The sequence below is a fragment of the Notothenia coriiceps genome, unplaced genomic scaffold, assembly GCF_000735185.1.
Source record: "Notothenia coriiceps isolate Sejong01 unplaced genomic scaffold, NC01 NC01_scaffold00019799, whole genome shotgun sequence".
Taxonomy (NCBI): domain Eukaryota; kingdom Metazoa; phylum Chordata; class Actinopteri; order Perciformes; family Nototheniidae; genus Notothenia; species Notothenia coriiceps.
Window position 1 is genome coordinate 875,499 of NW_011352500.1, and position 16,386 is coordinate 891,884.

Below are 16,386 nucleotides of genomic sequence, written 5' to 3' on the forward strand. Positions count from 1 at the left end.
AGTTATTCTCCGTGGGGACTTCCAGCAACAATCTTGATTCTCATTGGCCAGAAGACTCGAGAAAACATCCGCAAAGATGTTTTATTGAGAAGATATGGAAGTCTTCCTACAATTTTTGTTGTAAAAATGTAAACAACAATGCAGTTCATAGCTTTGACATGACCTGTTATGAACAATAATATTGCCTATAGTTTTATGGTAACGTTCACAGGTTAGAGTTAGGCTAGCAACTCACAGCAGCAGTATGCCTACACTATTGTCATTAGTGGCGTGAACGTTACCACAAAACTAGTCTATAGGCATATATATTATAGTTCATAACAGGTCATGTCTAAGCTATGAACTGCATTGTTGTAGTTTAGCTGAAATATAGGCTATATGTAACATCTAACATTTACAAAAGTCACCTGTAATAGTTACCTTATTTAGGACTAGATGCCGTTTGCATGGTGGAGAGCAGCAAGGTGATGAAGGGACCTTTGAAGACAGCGCCACTTCAGCGCATCTCATAATTATGACTTTTTATCTCATTATTTCGACTTTCTTATCTCATAATTATGACTTTTTATGGGGATTTTATTTTTTTCAAGTGGCGGAAATGGGCTTCCATAAGAAGATGATCACTACGTGACAGAAGTTTTCAAAACCGTGTATGGTCTCCGGGGTACTTTCAGTCCAACGCCTATTGCATGCACAGCGTCAGAAAATCGGGCCTTCAAAATAAAAGTTCCAACTTTTTTTTTCTTCACTCACACATCCGCGACCCACCAGTTGAGAACCACTGAACTAGAGGAACTACAATAATGAATTGCAAGAAATGAGGCCTTACTCCAGACATGCAATGAAAATGCTCCTCTTAAAATCTTCGACCGGTTAGAAGAAGAAGCGCATCACAATTGACAGTTTCACTGAAGTTTATTCTGTACATTAAGTGCTTTAGAGGATGAATTTATGGGTAATAATGTAGCATTCATTATGTACGAAAGCTTTACACAGCAGACAGTTGTCAACATGATGAAAGTACTGCTTCCTGTGTTGATTCTGTCATTCCCTGTCAGTAAAGAAACTAAACTGAGAAAAGCAACAAACACAAACTACCAGAGTAATAATAGAGGGAAAAACAGCTAAACTCTTGTTTGGAAATTAACATAGGTACTGTGGCATGATGAATGTCCACGTTCATACATTTCAGTCATGTCTCCCTAAATAACACAAATGCAATACGGATTTTAAACCCAGTCACATGACTACTTCATTTAAAACATATATTTACAGGGGATCAAAGAATTGTACACACAGATTGTAGTTGTATGTTAGAATGTTTCGAGTTATTTTTTAACAGTTGTTCACACCCACAGACCCCCGTCAGACCAAACTGTTTTCCAACGTCTCTGTTGACATAAAAGATTCAAATGGAAAAAGGGTAAAACTGTAATATATATATATATCAAGAATATAATGTGCATTTGTGTGACTGTTACACTTTGTACAGATCAGAGCAGGGTACTGTGACCCTATACGTTATCCCATATCATCTATCAATGTTTTACCACACACACAAACAACCTGTGACTGACGGACTGTAGGTCAGAGCATCAGCCAAGCTAAAGCCAACACTTCATCTCCATTAAACAATAATCACTTTTGCTAGTTATCAAATAACCATAGCAATACGATATTCTTCCTGCATAATGCATCAAAAACCCCAAATCAAAATTTAATTCCAGTGTAATTGGGTCATTCGTATTTTTAGGGCAGTGGTAATGAGTGCCCCACTGGAAGGGAAATCGTTTTCTCATGAAGAAAGTTAAAAGAGGTTATAATTTAATCTCCACTTATTCATTGCATTTAGCCACATTGTTGCATAAAGTCATCCAACAGTACGACCAGTTCTTTTTTTTAATGGATAATAATGCCCAACATTTGAAATAACATGTATCGTATGTGTGTCTTTAACCAGTGAGAGACGAGAGTCGGGACTACAGGCCATTAGTGTCTTTTGGTATTTACAGATCAAAATAAAGTGACCTCATTAGGTACCTTCTCACATAAAAGATTCCAAATATACAGCAGGACCAGTGGGAGCAAGAGATTCATACACAGTTGTGCATATGAGGCCATCTGGTGTGGATGTATACAAATAAACATCTAACTGGTTGTGTGCAATAAACACAAACAGGAACTTAAATAGTTGAGACACATGGAGGAAGTGAAAGAAAAATACAATAATAAAAAAAAAAAGAATGTTGGTTGTTTACCATTATGTTCAGTCATGGTGACAGCTTAGAGATCTCAGTATGAGGCTGTGCATGTTAATGAGTGCAAACATCTGTGTGTCAATAGAAACCATTGTGTTGTTCTGGGGTGTGTGATGAACGTGTGTGTGTGCACAAAGTGGTACAGTCATAGGCAGCTGTTAGTGACCGTTCATAATAGTCTGTGATGTGGATGCGGTCGTGGGGGGCGGTGCTGACGACAGGCTGGTAACGCTGGTGAAGAAGTTGTCTTCTTTTAGTTTGAGATGCTCCGGGAGCTCCAGCTTGAGCTTGGATTCCTCAATGTCGTTGTTTATGGCTGCAATTAGCGCTTCTGTTAGGGAGAAATGAAGACAGGCAGAAAATAAGTCAGGTGCGAAGAGAAGAATAATGAGAGTATAGGATGTGGGAAATCATGGAGGGTAAAGAGGATAATTAAACAGCTGGACCCGGGTTATATTTTAGATCTTTGAGTGAGTTATAATAATATCCAAATGGAAAACGGTTACCTGTATTGTGTTAGTGCTCAAATTATTGGTTTTGTGTATTTTATTTATGTGTTCAATTTATATTTCAATGCTTTTGAAAAATAGTTTTTTTTTTTTTCTTTCATTCCAATACATCTATTGAATTCCACTGTGTGAGTGCATGAGCGTGAGAGAGAATGAGAGGGAAGGATTTCATACCAAGTGAGTCGTAGCTCCTCTCTGGACGAATGTAGCCCACCATGACCACATTGAGAATCTCTCCATAGAAGTCCTCATTGAATGTGTGAATCACATGAGTCTCCTATAAGAAAAAAGGTCATATTTACAAGAGAACTGTCAAATGTGTTGTACCACCACATTCCTGTTGTGGTGTTTGTGGGGGAAACTTCTGTAGCATTGGAGTCAGGACTCAGAGAGACACGAGGACGGAGAGCTGGAGCTGTGATGGCAAACACTGAAGGTTTACCGTCCTCGTGTCTCTCTGAGTCCTGACTCCAATGCTACAGAAGTTTCCCCCACAAACACCACANATAGTTTACTTCATCAGCATTGGTATTACCAATGCTTACTATTTATTTGATACCAATTTGGTAATACAAATAACAAGGTTTGGGTTCGTTCTTCAGATATGACTGTGACGTTAACGTGTAAACTCAATAATCAAATCAAATCAAAGTTTATTTATAAAGCACATTTAAAAGCGATTTTTGGTCGGGCCAAAGTGCTGTACATGTAATAAATACTACAATCACATAAAAACACATTACTACAATCATAATAAAAGACAATAAATTACAACAGATATATAAAAAACACAGGGAAAAGTCAGGAGTCGTGCTCCGCTCTGACTAAAAGGCCAGGGAGAAGAAGTGTGTTTTAAGAGTAGATTTAAAAACCCCTAGGGTCTGGGCCGAGCTCACATGGAGGGGCAGAGTGTTCCAGAGCCTAGGGCCAGCTGCTGTGAAGGCTCGGTGCCCTCGGGTTTTGGGCCTGGTCTTGGGAACTATCAAGTGCAGCTGGTCAGCAGACCTTAAAGCTCTGGCTGGGGTGTAGCGCTGGAGGAGTTCAGCTATATAGGTCGGAGCCAGCCCATTTAGTGCTTTAAAAACAAATAAAAGAAGTTTAAAATCAATTCTGAACCGAATTGGAAGCCAGTGCAGTGAGGCCAGAATTGGGGTGATGTGGTCACACTTTTTGTGGCCAGTGAGTAGACGTGCAGCTGCGTTCTGCACTAGCTGCAGGCGTTTAATTGACGCCTGGTCCATACCCACGTACAGAGCGTTGCAGTAGTCCAACCTCGAGGTAACAAAGGCGTTAATAACCCTTTCCAGGTCTTTAAAAGATAAAGATGACTTGGTCTTGGCCAATAGTCGTATTTTAAAAAAGCAGGTTTTGACTACGGTACTGAACTGCTTATCGAATTTAAAAGCGCTATTGAAGGTCACTCCAAGGTTCGTGACAGAGGGGAGGATATTATTTTTGAGGGAGCCCAGAATATCAACCTGGGAGGCTGGAGGTTGGGGTCCAAAAAAGATAACCTCAGTCTTGCTCTCATTGAGGTTGAGGAAATGTTGGCTCAGCCAGGATCTGATCTCTATCAAGAAGTTCATCAATAGCTGTAATGAGTTGACATTTGAATTGAGTGGCAGATAGATCTCAGTTAAAACTATTAGCATCGTGTGTTTGAGACTGGGCACAAACTATTGGCCAGCAACCACCAATAACTAAAACTAAGTCATAAAGGTAGCAGTGTTAATTGTTCGGTGGGACTTTATTGGTACCACCAAAGCAAAACATAGTAGTTGGTGTAAATCGCCAACACAGTCTCACACATCTGATACTTAGAGAACATTCATGTACACCACTACCAGGCTGCTATTCAAGAAAAAATAAACAAATTACCAATGCTGTTGTTTTCTTGTGGTGAGGGCCGTATCTCTGTGGAACATACTGTATATGTTTTATGACTTGTATGTGTCTGTTTGTTGTTTGGAGTTATTTTGCAAACAAACATCCTAACACACACACATGCTTGCTGGTGCTTTGATGAAAATAGAGCGATGCTGAGAACATGGAAAAATTAAAGCTGTCTTATATTATACTTCATTTCTATTCATTATCGAAGGGACGGTGTCTTGAGTCTGAAAACTAGAGACTGACCTAGAACCAGTGTTTGTGAAAAAGTGTTCACTGTATAAGGGCACAATGTTCTTTGGTTTAATGTTGGTAAATTATCCTGAATATGCATTGCAGTGTATCTGGGGCTCTCTCTTTCAACCTTAAACACTACCAACTTAGAGAAGTGATGCTTGTTTTCCATTCCTTTCATCCACCCTCCAATGGCAGTCTGGAAGCAGGCTACTAATCCCCAGCAACTGCATGTGTACTGACAATATGGTTGCTCCCTGTCAGCTGTTCACCTCCCTCACTAACCTTTGCTCTCTGCCCTCTAACTTAATGCTTAACCAGACTGGATACTGAATTGCAGGACACATCTGCTAAGTAAGTAGTGGGCCACTCTCTGTCAGCAAGGGAATTTAACAGAGACAAAGAAGGACATGATTGCTGAATCACCAACATTCGATGAATTAGAAAAAGAAATTAAAAAATAGGTGTTTACCCAATCAAACAGCACGTATAGACACTGCAGAGATTAAGAGAGACTGAACGAGAACATGCTGAGACCACAACTTTCTTTAATAGTAACAATCTTTTTTCCTGTAGTAATGTGCCGAGTTTTTGTATATTGTATATCTGTCTTAAGCTCTGCCTCTTTCAATCATAGAATAACTTGACTGGCCAAAAGTCTTATCTACTCAACTAACTGCTTTAAACCCCAAGCAGGTCTTAGTGATAAAGTACTGATTAGCCAAGACAAGGACACATACAGCACGGATATGCCTCAAGAAAATAAATGTTATATTTAAGATTATATTGACATTGCACAAGTGTACTTTAGATATGTCCCTGCAGTAGAACATTGAACAATTATGTGTCTTTAGCCTACAAAGTATGTGCTAGTGTTTGGCTGGTTTCTGAGGTAATTTATTCTTTAGCAAAGCCGGTCTCCTGCTGTATTGAATGAATCGGTGTTTATAAGTGAAGAATGGAAGATAATTGATAAAGGCAAAGACAATTCAACTCATTTTATTTACAATCAGTTAAAATACAAAGTACAATAATAAGACAGAATGGAGATGAGAAATAGGACATACTAATAAGCTATCCGAAGCTTCAGAATAGGGGACTATACAGAAAAGAAAAGGTATTTGAAATATATCTTACTAGAATTGTCTTGAGTTCATTTATTGTACAGAAACATTTAGAACCTACATAATAACTAACATACATCCTAAAAAGTATACTAATCTAATTCTAACAACTAAATTGTCCCAAAGAATGTATTTGATTAGTCTAGAGTAGACATAGGCGAGCATCATATTTAACCTCCAGCAGAGCAGACGCATCACTCTGAGTTTTATTATATGCTTATTAAACTGTCTTTCAAAAAGTGCCACTGCGAATAAATCTAAGAGCTGGCCTGGTAACCAGTGTTAACAAAAAAACGCTGTATATAATTAGATGTGCAGTTTAAATGAAGTCGATAATATATGTGCATCTGCTACAAGCAAGAAGCCCTTGCAGAGGTATCCAGTTTATGATCTGACTTCTGTTTTTATTTCTCACATATCATTCAGTTTTTTTTTGCCAATCCCCCTGCTATAAATGTATAATTCTAATGCCATGATGACAAAGATGTATTAAAATTATTCCTTTCATCTTCTCCCCACCTTAGAGCCGACAAGAAGGGGAACTCTTTTGTCTGACAGTAAAAGATCCCGGACTGCTGCCCGTCTTCTCCCTGCATTATGCCGTACTCTGCTGTAGCATATTTGAATATAAGCTAGTCTGCAGCATGACATGTACGGCACATAGTTGTTACAACAACTAGCAAATGGTTAGAAAAAGGAAGATGCTGTGGTACAAAACATCAGGCAGCTGCTTGTTCATTGAGCAGAGTACCAACCTGAGGGTGCTGGACATAATACTGTATTTACAGTGCAGAGACTGTCACTGTGCTGAAGGGAAGATGCTTTATCCTGTATCACACAGCACTTGATTGTGTTACACATTCTGCAGCTTTTATTTCCTTTGTCTTAATCTTTAATTTGAACAAAACTTGTATTATTGTGTCATTTACTTTGGAGAAATTACTAACAGGCTTATTTTTAACTCATGTATTAATCTACCCTGCCAGTTGCCATCTGTACCTTTTGTAAACCGTGGTAATAATAAGTGTGGATTCCTCGAAGACGTAGAAAGGCTTATAACTTTTACCTTATTACCAAACACATGAAAAGAGAGGTTTTATTACATCCCATCTGTTCACAAATAAACACGTATTTTGCTTTGGCAATTGGTTATTGGTGTGGACTGTAATGTTAAGGGATACTCTATTCTGACCATAGTTTTAGGTATTAAAGGTTTACAAAAAAGTTGATCCAATAACAAAAAAAGTATTTGTACTGTAAATGTCTGGTATGTTTGTAATGGCATGAAACCAAATAGTCAAACTGTTGTGTGAATAGTTTACAATTGTTCAGATGGCTCCTGTCACAGTGAGTTTTATATTATTCCACCATCCCACTCAACATCTCTGGAAACTTCTAAAAGGCTGTCTCTAGGCTGTTCCACTAACACTGTCACTGTGAAAGTACTTACACTCTTAAAGGTAGCAAAATAGCAGGGATCTATGATTGCCCTTAAAGTTCAGTGCACTGCAAACTCAATTAAACACATGCAGAAAGACAAAACAAAAGAAAACTCAGAAACATAACACATAAGCTCCAAATTGAGAATACACAACTAAATACAGAACCATTCTGCAAAAACAGAACACAAAAGCAATTGCATAGATGCTATATATAAAGAACATAGGCAAATATAGAATGCAGATTTCACAAAGTTCTCTGTATATGCAATGTGATTCTGTATTTACGTTTGTCTTAAGTGGCAGTGCGTATAGCTCTCGGGGCCATTGTAGCTGCAGTAACGTATTGCATGCTTTCAATTGCTAGTTTGACTTGACGTGTACGTGTGTGTGTGTGTGTGTGTGTGTGTGTGTGTGTGTGTGTGTGTGTGTGTGTGTGTGTGTGTGTGTGTGTGTGTGTGTGTGTGTGTGTGTGTGTGTGTGTGAGAGAGAGAGAGAGAGAGTGTGAGAGAGAGTGTGTGAGAGAGAGTGTGTGAGAGAGAGAGAGAGAGAGAGCTACTTTAACATGCTTTTCTTATTATATTTGTATACACTTGTTTGTTGCTTGCAAGGTATTCATTTGTTGTTAAAGTTGTTTAACTTAATTAAAGATGTGTTCCTCCTTGACATTCCTGTCAAAAAGCACCATATACAATACACTACGATAAACACAGTGCTTGCCTAATAACCAAAAGTTCTCACTGTTTTTGTAAGATTAAAACACAGATATTATCTCATCTATGTTGACAGTGTCAACAGTGAAGAATTTCATTAACATCATTATTTTGTCACTCCTGTATAGGTTTGGCGCCATTGTTTTTGCTGGAAAATAGATATTTTCCAGAGACACTGTTCTTTTGCACAATGTCTAGACTTCATATAAAATACAGATACCTGCAGTGCTTACTGCATGCTCCTGCTTTAATTATACATATCTATAAGTATTGCAATCACTCATAATGAATTCATGAGGTTTTAGTGTGGCATGATTACGTCTTGTTTGAATGTACACATCTCAGGGAGGAAGTCATAAAAACCTTTATTAGTGTAACTAAGGTGGAGACTAGCTGAATTGCTAAACTGGCAATAGTACCAAAGGTTGCATACAGGACCTATATCTACCTTTGTATGCAATCATATTAAAAATAGAGATGGAATTAAACACTGTAAGAATTTAAAACCAGGACCTGGTTTATGTTAGACAACACAATTCATAAAGCAGGATCATGTTAAAAATGTTCAAGTTAAAAAATATATATATTTACCAAAAACATTGGCTACTCACAACCCACAAACTACTAATGTAGAAGGACATTCAGGTGTTTGGTAAACAATTACTTCAATGTGGAAGCATTTGAACGAGGCCTGAAAGCAATAATTGTTAAATTATATTTAACTGACAGTCAATATGTCAATGTATGTTGCTCCCTGAGCCATGGTCATATAGTAGGCCATGGTTAGGGTGCCAGGGGAAGCATAGTCCTCTTGTCGCCCTCTTGTGGTTTGATTCAGGAAACTACCAGCAAACCTTGCACTTAAGTCAAAAGGCCGGCTACCATCAAGACATTTCCAAAAACGCAAATAGGAATGTATAGGAACGACAGTACACTGCGTCTCTCCTAAAACTCGCCGTGCGACCCGTCGCTAAAGGTGCAACACTTTTTTCTTATAAATTAATCATCCACATGAGAAAACCTGCGTAGTATTTCCACGGATGAGACTGTGAATGCCTCACACGTAATAGCTGTATTTCCTACAACACCTGAACACAACACGTGACTACCGGTCCGCTTTGGTCACGCGGTCTATGACATCAGCAGCAGTGTTACTGACGTTGATATGTAACTACAGATGTAATATTATTACACCACACATGTAATATGTCTACTACTTCATGGTCACTTACATACTGAGAGTGGAACTAAGCGAAACCGGGACCGTCATTTGTTGAGAACTCAACTCCCAAAACATTCGGATAAAACCGTTTCAGGAACCAGGAGTCTCTATTGAAGCTAACAGCAGCTAGCCTAGCTGGTGAACTTTTACCGTCGTTGCTCATTGACAATCAACGTTATCTAACTCGAGCAAGCTAACCAGGCAGGTATAGCTTCGTGCTAGGACGGACTTTGAACTGTACCGGGGGAGATTCTGGTTTTGTTGATTGTCAGAAGAGTTGCTAGGTGGTGCTGCTGGTGATTTACCAGTCCGACTTCCTTGTCTTGTTCGAGGTCATTCTGTAGCGTCCATCTAGCCAGCTGTTATCGGGAAGCTAGCGGTCATGAAGAGCCTTCCGTATTTCTGCCGGGGAGAGGTCGTCCGAGGCTTCGGGAGAGGAAGCAAAGAACTGGGGATCCCCACTGGTGAGTTTATCATCTTCCATTAATATATATGGGTTTTTAAGTGGCTAACCTATAGCTCCCGCAGACAACGTTAGGTCAGTCTGATTGATTCCAGACTCCAGAGTAACTTAATCAGAGAGAGAACCAGACTATATCATTAACATCCACTGTCTGTAGTTGTTATGCAACACATCTATATATCATATTTACCCAAATGTGCACTCTGGCGATTCTGCTGGTAGGCCTACCTGAGTTATCATGTATAATGGTTTCAAAGGTTTAGTTACCGACGGCATTAGTGACAGCTTTTTAAGCAGCTCTCGAGTGCGCACCGTTTTTTGGACTGGGGTAAATGTCAGTTGAGTAAGATAACTTGACAGATGATGTAAGCTGTGATACTTACCGAAATTATAGTTTATATGAGATGAGGGATGTTTCCAGAAACGCGTCGTGAGCGTGCAAATGAATGGAGAATAACTTAATAACATGACGCAGTAAAGATAATGTATCACTTAAGTGTAAAATCTAATGAAAATATTCTCATGTAAAATCATCAAAGCATTGAGTAATAATAAAGTAACACCTTTTACATAATCTAAAAATGATTAAGCCACAAGGTCCAAGAAACATAGTTTGTTTTGTTTGTTATATGAACATTCTCAGACCGGCCCTCTTGTACTGTAAATCCTGTAAAAACACGTATTACTTCTGTCAAACAGGTTGCTTGATTTATCCCACAACAGGGGACACGTCCTTTCATTACATTTAAGAATATATTATTCTTGAGCAATCCATATCAGATTTACAGAACAGTAGTATGTCTAGCCATGCAGGGCTTCTAAACAGTGAATACATTTGTAAATGTTTCTCCTAAAAGTGTTCTCTGTTTTAAATAAAAAAGTCAGACTTTCTAATGCTAACAGGTTCTGATTCTTCCCCCTCTTCTCTCTCCCATCTCCAGCCAACTTCCCAGTCTCAGTGGTGGACCATCTTCCTGCAGATATCGGCACAGGGATCTACTACGGCTGGGCCTGCGTCGGTACCGGTGAAGTCTTCGAGATGGTGATGAGCATAGGCTGGAACCCATACTACAAAAACACCAAGAAGTCCATGGTCAGTATTATTAGAAGGCAGTATTCACTGTTTTTCAGTTTAAGAAAGTGTTCGCATTGCAAATCTATGTATAAGTTATCAAATCTGTTGTCTTTGACAAGGGTTTAAAACCAGTAATGTTGTAGTCAAAAAAGCTGTGGTCCTTCCACAATGGTACATAACATATTTTTATTTTAAAATAAAGAAATAACTGCTCATTAAAAATACATTTGTAACTCATGTGTTGATATTGTAGAAAAGAGGCTAAAGTTGCTTTAATTAGCAGCCGAAACTGTTTAGTGGAATATAATGTAGGGATGTTTCCAACATGTTTTTATTATGACTATGATAGTATCGTAAACTTTGGACATCCTCGGTACATTTTTCAGCATTTATTTTGCTCATTTGATTAATTTGAATGATTTCAGACGCAGGAGCAGGGCTGAATGCAAGACATTGTAATACATCTTGGTTTGTTAACACTGTCAGGGAATAATTCTGTATACATGTTTACCTTTCGCCCTCTGACGCAGATGCCCAGCAGCCTTGGGCAGCCGCTATCTCCCTCAAGGAGGGGCTGCCCTAGCATTTTGTTGTTGTTACCAGTTTATGACCGACTGGGCAGAGATAGTTATTGTTGTGGGACACCTGGAACACATCCTTCTCAGGGTGTAGATGACCCTGAGCCATAAGCTACAACAAATGTGATTCAGTGTCCTCAGCTGTTTAGTCTACTCAACTCAACTCAACTCAACTTTATTTATAAAGCCCTTTTCAAAACAGCCGGAGCTGAAACAAAGTGCTGTACACGCCATAAAAAACAAAAACAAAACAACAATAAATAACAATATAAAAACAACAAAACCAANAACACACTTCTTCTCCCTGGCCTTTTAGTCAGAGCGGAGCACGACTCCTGACTTTTCCCTGTGTTTTTTATATATCTGTTGTAATTTATTGTCTTTTATTATGATTGTAGTAATGTGTTTTTATGTGATTGTAGTATTTATTACATGTACAGCACTTTGGCCCGACCAAAAATCCCTTTTAAATGTGCTTTATAAATAAACTTTGATTTGATTTGATTTGATTTGATAACTCATCTCGCTGAAATCTATCATTAGCGTGCTGCAGTTAAAATACTGTACCTCATATTATTTCACACTTTGGTAATACGTTGCTGCCAATTATGAGAGAGTCCAGTCTCTGCTACTCGTCTGTAAGGTCGACTGAAACTCAGCAACAATTCCTACAACAATTCCTACCGACAGAGAACTTGATGTTTTCCTATGATTCGGTCACATTATGCATTTCAGATGAATTGAAAACAAACGTATGGAAGTCACTGTGTTTATTTGTTGGTTTATAACTTATGTTGTATGTGGTCATTAGATCTCAACTAACATTTAACAAAAATATTAACCGAGCTACAGTACACGAACATCACAAACTGAGAGAAATAAGCAAATCAAAATCTTTCTCATTTTATGTTGAAGAAGAAGGCAGCCAATAGTCAGTAAAAGGTTAGTCCCTGCATGTGAAAATTCAAAAAATGTCAGTAGGCTACAGACAAGTTAGTTGATTTACCTCATGCATGCAAATTTGTGTATACCCCTCTCCTCGTCATACCTTGGGGCAGAGTGAGAAATGTTTTAGTCCACAAACAGCCGCCAAAAGAAATGATCCTATGACTGAGGATTTAAACTGAATATACTAAGGAGGGGGACGCATTGGTTAAAGAAGTGTACTAACAATGGCTACATTGTCAATTGATTAAGGTGTCAGGCTGTTACCAAAAAAATAGACAAAAAAGAAGGGGCTTTCCTGACAGTAGGTTTTCCAAAAACTCAAAGAAATACAAACATTGTTTTCACACAAGAAAAAAAAGAAAGGGTAATCGTTTTCAACTTGTGATGTGTGGTTTTATATGTTAAACTTTAAGAAGAGCTTACTCACTTTACAATGCTGGGGGGAATGTGGACGTACTCCATAGGGATGATTTCTCCAAGCTCTCGCAGACTGTTCACATACTTTATCTTGCTGCTGAACTTGGAGCTGCAGAGACAGAAACATATAGGGTTTGTATCACTAATGTGAAATATTGTGTTTCCAATGTAAACAAAATGTGATTTTGGACAAATAGGTTGTCGTATTTTGATTTGTAGTGTTGTCAAGTGCTAATACTTAAAAAAGTAAATCCATAGATGCAGAAAGTTAAATATAAAAACCTGGAAACACATACTGTTGGTAGAATATAAGTTAAAAGAGGAATGTGTACATTTAAAACAAATTTAAACCTCTGTTGCGCTTTGCTTCCTGTCAACTACTGTGATGATGTGTGTGTATGTGTCATCTAAATGTTTACTACAAAAATGAAACCTTATGAAGGGTCTGGTGATTCCCAGCAGAGTCCTTATGAACCAGGAAGGATGGACAATGATGAACATCTTAAGATTTTTCTTCAGTCTGTGAGGAGAAGCAGTAGTGGTGTAATAAGATTAGTAAAGGTTTAACTAATACCATATTGACTTATTATTAGGTATTCCATGTGTATCATTCCTGCTTGCTGCTGTAAAGTATACTTTATTATAGGAGTAGAATGAAGATAAGAGGTAGTACACACAGAGAACTAAGCTCCTATGATTTATTTCTGTCACTGACATTATTTACAGAGTTTTAACATTATACATCAATGAAGCACAAGTATCTGAGCATTTATAGATCTGCCTCAAAATGATGATTCATTCAGTATCTGAAGTCTCAAATGAAAGCTCAGTGAACTGACTGTCTGTCAGTATAGGGAGTAGAGGGTTGAGTGAACTAGGTAGTACTTACTGACACAGATAATTCCCTTTTAAAACAAAATCTACAACTGAGTTCATCTCACATCTTTTGTTGAGCATTTAAAAAATAAGGTTTGCAGTAGGTTTATCCCTACAGTCTATGGTTTACTACGCCCCCTTCTGGCCTACTGGTACAACACAAGCGATCGTCAAAAAGTATTTACAAAATAATGTAGGCCTAGCAGAGCTTCCATAATTGTATGCATATCAACTTTTGCTTATATAATTAAAACAGAAATGTTTGTGTGCTTTAATAATAAAAGTTATACATTGCATTTTCTTGTTTGTATATTACCTTCTGTCTATCATTTGGTAGCACTTTTTCATCCAGGTAAAGCCCGGCATCCTTCTGCGAGGTGTGGCACCATTCAGGTAAACAATCATGTAATCTTCTGCCACCATTAGTTCCAACGTACTTATTACATACCTACGCAGACATAGAAAATGCTTTGTAAGGACGATAATACATAATAACTGCTGCAAAAGAAACACCAGTGTTTTTCTAGTTAATTGAATTGTATAAAATACAGTAAATAATCAATTCCAAGTTCACATTTAAGTGAGCCGTTTTGGTCAGAACTGTTTTTTAATGGTTTGATGTGGCCCCTATGCTCTGATGAAGGAAAATCTTTGTGCAACAAATCAAGACATCATTTCATGTGGGCTTGTATTACACTACATCATGAAGCATAGGTATACTTACAGAAAAAGGTTTTCCATTACATAATTGTAATTGTCAAAGTCGCTGTCTGGTAGGAAGCATGCTGCAAACACGATGATGGCATTTTGTTCAGCATAATAACCTGACAAAATAAAAAGAGACAATGGGTTTCACAGTTATCCACCACTTAGTCATTTCTAACATTGAGTTGGAAATGATTTACTATAAGTTAATTTAATCATGAACGAGGGAAGACACACCAACTGTCAAAAGGCAGAGCATCACTAGACTCAATATGATAAAAGGATATGAAACATAAAGAAACAGGTACAGCTTTTAAACATTTGTATTTGCGTACCTCCATGAGAAATGACTCTTTTGAATGGCTCAATGCACTTCATGTCAATGCGATGCTCCTGCTCTCCGATCACCACACTCCTCCACAGACGGTTTTCCCTGCTCTCCTCAGCTGCTCTGTGTGCTGCAATCGCATCACCTGATGCTGCTCCTGCATCCATATTTGACTCTTCTGAGTCACCTGTTTGTGAAATAAAGATAATTTTACAGGACAATAACTATTTACTATACTTTTTTAGACAATAATGTAATGTCAGTGTGGCTGTGTGCATGTTTGTATTATGTCTTCAGGTGTTTGACCGTGTATGTTGAACTCCAGTGAGTCGGCCTCATCAGGACTGTCCAGCTCATCTACATTGACATCCAGGTCATCTCCAGTATCCAAGGCATCGTCCTCAGTGTCCAGGACATCTTCTGAGAGAAGAGACCCCTCACTGCGGTCCAGTGACACATTCATTGGGGGAGCTGTCAACTTTCTCCTCTGATTGGAGCCCCCTGACACATCAGCTGAGGATGGTGCATCTGGTCAAAGAGAGATGGTTTGATTTTATTCTTAGACTCAAATATGTTTTTCAGAGAAATGTTTCTGATCACTCTATTTCCCCCAATGCAACTTTCTGTTTTGATTAGTCTTATATCTTATTGTACATTTAAAGTGTATTCCCTTAAGGAAACAATTTCCCATATTATGGAAATAATGCCAAGTCTGTAAAACATAATAGTGAAAAGAGATTATTCCTTGATAGGGTAAACCAGAGAAGTTTAGTTTATCTTGCTGTTAATTTACCTTCTCTGTTATCCATCTCCTCAGCAGCCTCCTCGCTGGAGGCCGTCTTCATCATAACCCCCGATGCACCGTCTCCCTGTTGGGAGTGTCTGCTCAGAGGCACAGAAACACAATAATGAGACACAACATAAATTATCATCGCTATCACCACTGCCACCAGAGGCACAGCTACGAATAGTATTGGGCCAAACAAGACAAAGACAATCATCTACAAAGAAAACTTTTCCCATGACAGTAAATGAGAAAGAGTTTCAAATCTGTTCATTTGACTTTGGACGTAAAAAGATAACAGAAGCAGACAATAAACTCACTGCTTCATTCCCTGGCTGCACGTGTGGGAAGAGGAAACAATACTGAGCAGTGTTAATACCTCCCCCAACCAAAGCCCCTCTAACAGACTCGATTAACATAAGGCCTGCCAACAATAGAGGGAAGCAGTACTGAGAAACCAGTACACATGATTATAGCAACAACGACACCCGCACATGTCCTCCTCCCTTTTTTTTTAATAATCTCTGTCACCTACCTTTCACTTACTCCTTCTTCTCCTATCAGAGGGACTGAACCACTCTTTCCACAATCAGGTCATGTGACCACCTGATTATGAAAAGGTCTGCCGTGTATGCCCGCAAACACACAGAGTGCAAGACAGGGGAGGGTGGTGCATCCCAAAGAGGGGGCAGGTCATCACAATTACAAAGTGGGGCAAAACAAGTACCATGGTGCAACTGCTAACAAGGAGCAATTAAACTGCAGAACACACACACACACACAACACACACACACACACACACACAACACACACACAACACAC

At 38.6% G+C, this 16,386-nt stretch overlaps 2 protein-coding genes across 4 annotated transcripts in view; both read right to left on the reverse strand.

Annotated features, from left to right (window-relative positions):
• Nucleotides 1–896: 896 nt before the first annotated feature.
• LOC104952331 (uncharacterized) overlaps nt 897–16,386 on the reverse strand; it is a 43,639-nt gene continuing 28,149 nt past the window's right edge. Inside the window, exons 9-10 of the mRNA XM_010779143.1 lie at nt 2,942–3,039; nt 897–2,589 (exon numbers count right to left, since the gene is read on the reverse strand). Of these exons, the coding sequence (XP_010777445.1) occupies nt 2,417–2,589; nt 2,942–3,039 (271 nt within the window). The 3' untranslated portion in view covers nt 897–2,416. The remainder of the gene's footprint in view (nt 2,590–2,941; nt 3,040–16,386) is intronic.
• The window catches only part of LOC104952307 (prune homolog 2 with BCH domain), an 8,363-nt gene continuing 4,285 nt past the window's right edge, over nt 12,309–16,386 (reverse strand). For 2 of the 3 annotated variants that reach the window (XM_010779105.1, XM_010779103.1), the window contains exons 3-10: nt 15,573–15,661; nt 15,086–15,307; nt 14,787–14,966; nt 14,471–14,570; nt 14,063–14,194; nt 13,304–13,390; nt 12,881–12,979; nt 12,309–12,553 (exon numbers count right to left, since the gene is read on the reverse strand). In XM_010779105.1, coding sequence (XP_010777407.1) covers nt 12,508–12,553; nt 12,881–12,979; nt 13,304–13,390; nt 14,063–14,194; nt 14,471–14,570; nt 14,787–14,966; nt 15,086–15,307; nt 15,573–15,661 — 955 coding nt within the window. In that variant the 3' untranslated portion in view covers nt 12,309–12,507. The remainder of the gene's footprint in view (nt 12,554–12,880; nt 12,980–13,303; nt 13,391–14,062; nt 14,195–14,470; nt 14,571–14,786; nt 14,967–15,085; nt 15,308–15,572; nt 15,662–16,386) is intronic. The other variant, XM_010779106.1, reaches the window with a different exon arrangement.